The sequence below is a fragment of the Chanodichthys erythropterus genome, chromosome 17, assembly GCF_024489055.1.
Source record: "Chanodichthys erythropterus isolate Z2021 chromosome 17, ASM2448905v1, whole genome shotgun sequence".
Lineage (NCBI taxonomy): Eukaryota > Metazoa > Chordata > Actinopteri > Cypriniformes > Xenocyprididae > Chanodichthys > Chanodichthys erythropterus.
In genome coordinates this window covers 19067801-19076898 of record NC_090237.1, presented here as the reverse complement: position 1 = coordinate 19076898, position 9098 = coordinate 19067801, and the positions used below count along the sequence as shown (strand labels likewise).

The window sequence follows — 9098 nt, the reverse complement described above, 5'->3', positions numbered from 1 at the left end:
TGTCGGAAGTAGCACGACCATGTTGAGTAATGTGCATCAAAAAAAATTTTTTTATTGACATATGACTGATATATTCGGTCAGTATTTGTACTGTAAAACATTTTTATTTTTAAATTTAAGTGGTTTTGTGCATAAACAATATGCATCACTTATATTACCTTTTTTTTTTATCTACTTTTATCTTTAATTTTTTCTCCATCCAAAATACTAATGCTGCCTCATTATTACTGACAAATATTTAAATGTATTCATTGTGATATGTCCACCCAGAGCTTTGCGGTTGTGGCGAGGGGGGCGTGGTTCAGCGAAGTCTGCAGCGGGAGAGAGAGGCAGGAGACGAGCGGTTGAGTGAGTGGGTTAAATGCAAATGACGAACACCTGTTTCTTGTTTCAGTAATTGGCGTGGAGAGAGTATATAACGCCAGGAGAAACAGGAGTGGCTGAGAGAGAGAAGGACTACTGACTGACACTACAGGATATTCCATTATATCCCCGTGCACACACCGCACCTTAACCACGCGGCTTGTATCCAATGCCCCGGATGAAATCAGGCTTTGATGGATCGAGGTTTGGTTACATCCTGAATCCACCAAAGCCTGATAGGTACCCCCCTTGATACTCACAGGTATTTGGTACCAGCCAGCTTGACCGGGGGCAGCCTGCGGGGCGTCCGGGACCCGAACCATTGTCCCAACCTCCATCACCGGGCATTTATCTATGAAATGCTCCGGGTCCCCGCAACGCCAACAGGCCGGCCCAGACCTCCCCGCCGCCCCAGTGGCAGGGGGTGGGGTAAATGATTGGCGTGGAGAAAGCGGAGAAACAGGAGTGGGATCCCGTCCTGTGGAAACCAGTCCCGCCCTCCTGGGCGGGGCACGTGGAGTCCCGGACTGGCTCTGGTCAAACCCGCCCCGCCCCCGGGGCGGGACACGCGGATATCCAGGCGGCCGTGACCTGGGTAAAGGGACAGGATGAGAGAGAGGGACAGAAGATGGAGAGGGAGAGAGAGAAGCAGATGGGAGGGGTTCGCCGACCCCGGGGCACGCCACCATATGGTCCTCCGCGAGATGGATGGCCGAGTCCAGCGACGTGGGGCGGTGGCACTGGACCCACTCGGCTGTCTTCTTCGGTAGCCGAGTGATAAACTGCTCCAGCACCACTCGATCGACGATCTTCTCCACGTCGCTTCCCTCAGCCAACAGCCATTTGCGGCAGGAGTCCCGGAGCTGTTGGGCCATCACGAAGGGTCGGCCGGACTCAGCCAGCTCGAGCGAGCGGAAACGCTGTCGGTGTTCCTCAGGGCTCCGGCCGACCCGCTGGAGGATGGCCCTCTTCAGGTCGTCGAAGACCAGGAGATTCTGGACCGGAAGCTGCTGTGCCGCTATCTGGGACTCCCCGGAGAGCAGCGGGACCAGGCGCATCGGCCACTGGTCCCGCGGCCAGCCTGACAGCTCGGCCGTCTTTTCAAAAAGGTCCAGGAATGCCTCCGGGTCGTCCGCAGATCCCATTTTGTTGAATGGCAGGTGGGCGGGCACAGCGCGATGTTCCGTGGCTTCCGGTCGAACCTCCCGGTCAATCCAGCTCCGGAACCTCTCGCGGTCCTCCTGCTGGGCTTGGACGATGACTTGAAAAGATCTTTCCTGATCTCTCCGCAAGTCCAGCAGGGCCTGATGTTGTTCCTGTTGTAGGCCCGCGAGGCTGCTGATAATCTCCGCAAATGGCATTCCGGAGGACGATTGCATGGCGGCGGCTTTCCTCTCCCTTCCCGGGTTTCGGCACCAGTGTAACAAAGTTCAATGTCAGGAAGGAAGAGGACAGGGTCAGCTTGACTACTGACTGCTTTATTTGGTTTTCAAAAATAACAAAACAGGTGTGCAGACAGGCACAAAACGGTCCAATACAAACATAAGCAACTCCAGCCAACAATTCCAGCATCCAGGGGGTAAGCAGTCAGTAGTCCTTCTCTCTCTCAGCCACTCCTGTTTCTCCTGGCGTTATATACTCTCTCCACGCCAATTACTGAAACAAGAAACAGGTGTTCGTCATTTGCATTTAACCCACTCACTCAACCGCTCGTCTCCTGCCTCTCTCTCCCGCTGCAGACTTCGCTGAACCACGCCCCCCTCGCCACAGCGGTCATATTGTTGCTAACTTGTTATATATAAATGTTTGATGCACCTATAGGCCATTGGGATTAACATAATAGCAATTTTGCTGGTTAAACAGCTTGATGTGACTGTGACTCTGGGCTGTTTTTAGATGAGTGTCATGTATGGAAGGGTAATTCAGCATCCAGACATTACAAATATAAAAAAGCACATGATTTGTATGCCGTTGTGGGCAATGTTTTAGCACACACGCCATCTGCATAATTGTTTATTGTAAAAAGATAATCTATAATTAGATTTAGTTTCTAATTTAAAACAGCTGCAAAAATTGCACAGTTGATTCAGAGCAGCTTATCAAAATTAAATCCCTGGGTCAATAAATCACTATCCCATTATATTCTGAGTGTTTTGGGTCTTTTTTTTTTCCAGCTATATTTAGAGCCAGGTCACTTGAGGACGAAAAATACAAATAATAAAAAGATGCTGATCCTGATATTTTTGTGTTGATCGAATGTCTATGTGACAAAGTTGTAGTGTGTCCAGCAATTAAAGTCTGCATAAAACAGAAATTGTAATAGTATTTTCTTCCCCATTATTAAACATCTTTCTGATGTTCACATTCATGTTTTCTGCAACACATTTGCTCTTTTTAATATAAATTCATGAGATGACAAAAATGTGAGAGCAAGAGCGAGTGGATTAATTACAGGACTTGGGATTGTACAAGTTGTTTTATTTAACAGAGTCAGATGAATAAATATGCTTATATAAATAAATGAGCAAGTACAAAATGATTCACCTCATGTCATGTAAAAACAAAACAATGCACTGATACTTAATGCATGTGTCTGAAATCCCAGAAAGGTGCCCTGCTTTGAACCTGCTTTTCAGATACAAAGTGGACATGTAGCAAAGGTGCGCACCTTTTGGGTGGCGACCTATGACACATGGGTGGACTGTCTGCTTCAAGACATTTCCCCAGTACCAGTCCTTCGGCTGTTATCTGTTAAGAAAGAACTTAACAACGAGTCCAGCAACAAGAAGCACAAGCATAGCTATCAGAGCCAGGCCACGGCGCAGGACTAACACCCTCAAAGGCAGCTGCACCTTCACTGTAGCGATTACCACATCGGTCTGCTCTTCCACTAGCCCATCCATTTCTGTAGCATTATTCAAATCACAGTCCTCAGTATGTCCGCCATCTTCTTGTGCACCTGTCAAGAAAATGATTCTTGTTATCATGAGTCATTGACTATGATCAGACACTGAATTATTAGTGTCAAAACAAACACATTACCATCATCCGTCCTTCTCGGTATCACGCCAGCCCTGATCTGTGCCTGAGAAGTTCATATTTAGATCAAGCTTCACTCAAAAGCACCGTATAAGGACTAAAGCAACTTTTAATGAAAGGAAATCCTAAATTCCTCACCTCTTCAGAACATTTTTCCCAGTTCAGTTTGAAAAGAAGGATGATAAAGAACATTGACTGAAGGAAGACTGAAATTACCAGGCCAGTCCACAGCCCTAAGGAGATTAAAGGAATGGTTTACATAGAATGCAAAAACAGAGAAACAGAATACATATATTATATTATATTATATTATATTATATTATATTATATTATATTATATTATATTATATTATATTATATTATATTATATTATATTATATTATTCCTCTCTATATAACTGTATAGAATGATTTACATAAAAAACAAGAGTGAAAATAACTTAAAAATAAATATAATAACATGTTTTAAATGTTAATTATGTATTTGTATTATAACAGATTATATATTACAATTATACAATACAATTTATTATTATTTAAATGTTTATTATATGTAATATTAATAAACTATGTCTGTGTGTAGAGTGTATATATATATATATATATATATATATATATATATATATATATATATATATATATATATATATATATATATATATATATATATAAATGATAATAGAAAAATAGAAAATTAATTACATTATATCATACACATCTCACCAAAAATTCCCATTTTAGCAGCAAACATCAAGGATATTCCAATTGGACAGCCAACACCATAGTATCCCACAAGGTTGCAGATTGCCCCAATTTTCTGTTTTCCCAGACCTTTCACTATACTGCCACCTGCTGCCTGATTAGATTAAAGAAAGAAACAATAATTAACATAATTTCCCCAGATGACCCATTCCAGTGCAGTCTCAGATTTATTTATGTGTGAAGGACAACATCCAATCTAATTAAGGTTTCACCTCAACTCTCATGATCATTGTGTTGTTGTCAGTTTTGTTATTAACACTAATGAGAGCTGTGAGTGCTCTAACACAACTCGGCTAATGACTTACCGCTGTGGCATCAAGAAGATGGAAAGGAGCATATAAAACCATTACCGTGGCAACCCTCGCTCTGATGTCTCTGTGGGAGGAAGGAAAGAAAACTAGCGGCCCAATACTAGTCTTATTTTTGTCGAAATGCTGTTTTCAAGTAAAATTTTTAGCTATTTTATGACTCTAAGGCTATTCATTTTAAATATATATATATATATATATATATATATATATATATATATATATATATATATATATATATATATATATATATATATATATATATATATATATATATACACATACAATTATTTAAAAAAAAAAGTTAAAACTTTAATTATTAAAGGTGCAATGTGTAAATTTTAGTGGATCTCGCACTCCTCCCTTTCGGAGAAGCTACAAGACAAGTATGCTGTCGTATGAGAAAGCAGCAATTAGCACTTGCATATGCACAGCAGCAGGGTAGCAGATCCCGTCCACCAAAATCAAGCTTATGTATATTCCATGCCCCATGCCAATAAATGCTGGTTGAAATAATCCACTCCGAGAGTTGTCATGACTGAAATGTTATTAAAGGAAGAACACTCACTTGTCATTTGTGAAGATATAAGCAATTACATCCTTAGAGGAACCAACGACAGTTGCCAAAACCATTGCAACAGAAACTGTAAATATAAAATCATTATATGCACATTTCTCATAAGAATAAAAGGATGGTATGAAAATAATTTACAGTAGCTATACAGCCTTATTTGCAAAGAACATACAATAGAGAGGGCCATTTGTTCTTTCTTAGTATTACCTGCACAAATCATAGAGAGTCTAGCAGAAAGCTTGGCTTGAGCAACATCACCAGCTCCCATGGCATTCCCCACTCTCACATTTCCAGCCACACTAAAACCTATAGGGAACTGAACACAGGCCACTCACTTGTAGTGTTCATACACGCTTAAAATAAAATTATAAAATTAATTTCACACTAATGAAAATATACCATGTACGCAATATTTGCCAGTCCATACAAAACTGACTGAGCTCCAAGCTCCACTTCACTTATCAGACCTGCCATAAAAAAATATATATAAATCAAAGGTCAGAAACAGGGTTCTTTGCCATTCACAACTGGATTGAAAACCCCTTTTAAAGTTCAAGTCAGTTCCTGAATTTGAATTGAGAGGGAGGAAAAATTGTAATTCAATTTAAAATTCAACAAATTAAAATAAAATTAAATTTCAGGAAATTAATTTAACTGCTGTAAGAGTAGTGTTTAAAGGTGCCCTTGATTCAAAAATTGAATTTACCTCGGCATAGTTGATGACAAGAGTTCAGTATATGGAAATGACATACAGTGAGTCTCAAACTCCATTGTTTCCTCCTCCTTATATAAATCTCATTTGTTTAAAAGACCTCCGAAGAACAGGCGAATCTCAACATAACACCGACTGTTATTTAACAGTCGGGGTGTACGCCCCCAATATTTGCATATGCCAGCCCATGTTCCCAACATTATGAAAGGGATGTGCACAGCTGAATCATCAGACTAGGTAAGCAAGCAAGGACAACAGTGAAAAATGGCAGATGGAGCAATAATAACTGACATGATCCATGATTACATGATATTTTTAGTGATATTTGTAAATTGTCTTTCTAAATGTTTTGTTAGCATGTTGCTAATGTACTGTTAAATGTGGTTAAAGTTACCATCGTTTCTTACTGTATTCACAGAGACCAATTTTTTCATTTTTAAACACTTGCAGTCTGTATAATTCATAAACACAACTTCATTCTTTATAAATCTCTCCAACAGTGTAGCATTAGCCGTTAGCCACAGAGCACTATCAAACTCGTTCATAACCAAATGTAAACATCAAAATAAACACTGTATTTACGCGATTAGACATGCTGCATGACGAACAGTTTGTAAAGATCCATTTTGAGGGTTATATTAGCTGTCTGTACTTTTTTTATGTTGTTTAAGGCAAGTGCGAGCTCTTGGGGCGTGGAGCACGAGATTTAAAGGGCCACACACCCTGAATCGGCTCATTTATAATGATGTCCCAAAATAGGCAGTTAAAAAATGAATTAAAAAAAATCTATGGGGTATTTTGAGCTGAAACTTCACAGACACATTCATTGGACACCTTAGACTTATATTACATATTTAAAAAAAAAAGTTCTAGGGCACCTTTAAAGGATTAGTTCAGTTTAAAATGAAAATTACCCAACTACGTCGCTTCAGTTACACTTTTTTCGTAAGTTGAATACGGAATGTAGTGTAAACTTTTTGAACTGCGAAAGGTGTTACACTTTCTTTGTAAGCAGAATACGGAAAGCAGTCTGGCTAAAGCTAGATATTTTTATTTTATAACCTGTTAAATATGGATATTTCCTTACACAAACGCTTCGCTTCAAAAGGTCTTTATTAACCCCCCGGAGCCGTGTGGAGTACGTTTATGATGGATGGATGCACTCTCTTGAGCTTCAAACTTGTTGGTCCCGTTCACTGCCTTTATAAAGCCTTGAGACGTCAGGATATTTATTAATATAACTCTGATTGTGTTCATCAGAAAGAAGAAAGTCATATACACCTAGGATGGCTCGGGGGTGAGTAAAGCTTGGGGTAATTTTCATTTCAAAGTGAACTAAACCTTTAATAATACACTTCAATTTCATGTTATCATACACATAAATATATCAGAAACATTTCATAATACTAATATCAGAAAATGTTGTCACCTAATGAAACAGATATTTATCTGTTTTTATTTTTGTTACATATATTTTATATTTATATTAACTTATATTTATACAAGAATGCTTATTTTTCCTGAAATTTACCCCAAAGTTTTAAAAATGAAAGAAAAAAAAACATACTAAAGGCATAATTACTCCAAAGTCACTAAACTTGTGTCAGGCTAGTGAAATTCCTCTGTGTTGAATTTCTTGTCATTGCAATAAAGTAAACAAAGTGTCTATTTCCAATAAGTGCAAATAGCCCTTCTTTACAAAATTACAAAAGAAACCCATCTGATAACAGGATCAGTGAGGTGGAGAGCAAGGCGAGTGGCGCTACCTTTTGACACGATAAAGTTAAGAAAATATTCGAAAAGTGGAAATAAAGTGCCTAACATGTATTCAACAGTTGGAATAAAGTGTTTAACAGGTAGGGACAGGGACAAGTAATGTCCCAATAAGGCAGCATCCGATTATGATTTTAATAAATATAGTCATATACAATGAATATGTTGTTATTACAGCATACTGTTTTATAATATACTACAATTCACTTAGTGCAAATAGCATCTAACTACTATTTATGCTTAGTGCAAAGAAAATACATTTTGCTGCTAATTACACTAAGTGCAAATATCTGCTGCCTACAGTAAATTCTTCTTTCTGTCATTCCAATTCAACATCCTGTGGTTTGTGGCCTATCTAACTCTTACATCAACTCTAATAATACTTTAAATGTCTAAACATGTTCTAAAAATCATATTTGTTGTATCTGTAAGTGTTTGACAAGCATGCACTCTAACCTGACAGCAGCCCTCCAATCTCGTAAGTCCACCACTCCGCACACAACATGAGCATACTTGGAATAGCCAGATAGATGAATGAGTCCCACTCCTGCAAACAGTCCATTGTCCAACCTATACGGCACAAAGAAGTGATTTAATATATATCCATCAACTTGGTTATGGCTGTCGCATACACATAATGTTATAACATATAATAACAGATTTTGAACTGACCAGCCCAAGTATCCTTATGAAGACCTTTGCATCGGATGTAGATAAACAATATGATCGCCAAACTGTACTGAGAGATGGTATTAGCAGCTGCAGATCCTCTGCAGATGAAATAGACATGGTCAGTAAGCTATCTTGTCTTTGATTTCCATGTTACTTTCTCTCCTGTCGTTTAAAAGCAGATGTTATGGAAACTCACGGAACACCCATGTCCAGGACAAAGAGGAGGACATAGTTGATTAAAGCATTTAGGACATTTGCCAATATTCCAGTAATGACCAGAGGCCAAATTATTCCCTGAAATGAGAGATTTTTATTAAGTTTTACATTAATGCTTTCTCAGAGCATTACTTTTTAATGTTTTTCTACTACCTGATTCTGCAGATATTTCGCTTCAATAATGAACATAAATGAAGCCTTTGAGAGAAAAATAACAAAATATTACTTCTCTGAGAGCCCCAAAAACTTTAAATGATGTACCTGGTCATAAAATGTTTGTATTTTAGTGAAAAGAGTCTATAAAATAACAACCATTAGACCAAAAGTGGTGCAAAATACCTTGTTTTGGCATTCAGCAGATTTGAGATGTGACAAAATAAAGTGTGTGTGTTACATTGAAAACATACCGGAAGACCAGACAAAAATATGTTCAGACGAAGAGGGCCCTTCCTTCCAAGCCCTGTCGGACCACCTCTACTCTGGCTGGACGGGCTTACACCTCGGCGGGCCAAGCTGCCTCTGCGCTCCACACCATGGCCATATTTCAAGCATTCCAGGCCAAACTCCTCCGCTCTCTGGATGAGTCTGGAATCGACGCGCCAGCCTTCAAAGATCTCCGCAGCGCCACGGATCTTGCCCTGCGAGCTACGAAGGCTACGGCCCAGGCCATCGGTCGTTCC

At 39.4% G+C, this 9098-nt stretch overlaps 2 protein-coding genes across 3 annotated transcripts; both read right to left on the bottom strand.

Annotated features, from left to right (window-relative positions):
• Nucleotides 1-248: 248 nt before the first annotated feature.
• On the bottom strand, nucleotides 249-2120 carry LOC137004161 (uncharacterized). Its single transcript, XM_067364364.1, has 2 exons — nucleotides 1906-2120; nucleotides 249-1761 (listed from the first exon to the last, which is right to left on the bottom strand). Coding segments are annotated over exons 1-2 (1515 nt in total). The 5' UTR covers nucleotides 1908-2120.
• Nucleotides 2121-2825: 705 nt separating this feature from the next.
• On the bottom strand, nucleotides 2826-8845 carry slc47a3 (solute carrier family 47 member 3). Of its 2 annotated transcripts, XM_067365946.1 has the most exons (12): nucleotides 8572-8845; nucleotides 8399-8496; nucleotides 8203-8300; nucleotides 7987-8100; nucleotides 5445-5512; nucleotides 5253-5361; nucleotides 5040-5115; nucleotides 4469-4538; nucleotides 4125-4257; nucleotides 3541-3635; nucleotides 3406-3448; nucleotides 2826-3322 (listed from the first exon to the last, which is right to left on the bottom strand). In XM_067365946.1, exons 1-12 carry the CDS (start codon nucleotides 8605-8607, stop codon nucleotides 3108-3110), a joined length of 1155 nt encoding a protein of 384 aa, XP_067222047.1. In that variant the 5' UTR covers nucleotides 8608-8845; the 3' UTR covers nucleotides 2826-3107. The 2 variants fall into 2 exon arrangements, with proteins under 2 accessions (XP_067222047.1, XP_067222048.1); XM_067365947.1 differs by lacking the exon at nucleotides 5445-5512.
• Between the last annotated feature and the right edge of the window lie 253 nt (nucleotides 8846-9098).

Bases quoted from the DNA above. Each gene is read 5' to 3' on its own strand.
- slc47a3 (XM_067365946.1), bottom strand. From the start codon at position 8,607: ATGTTCATTATTGAAGCGAAATATCTGCAGAATCAG. The intron at 8,301-8,398 runs GTGAGTTTCCAT...TTTCATCTGCAG, and splicing joins GTCCTGGACATGGGTGTTCC to AGGATCTGCAGCTGCTAATA. The intron at 4,258-4,468 runs GTAAGTCATTAG...TAATCTAATCAG, and splicing joins ATCTTCTTGATGCCACAGCG to GCAGCAGGTGGCAGTATAGT.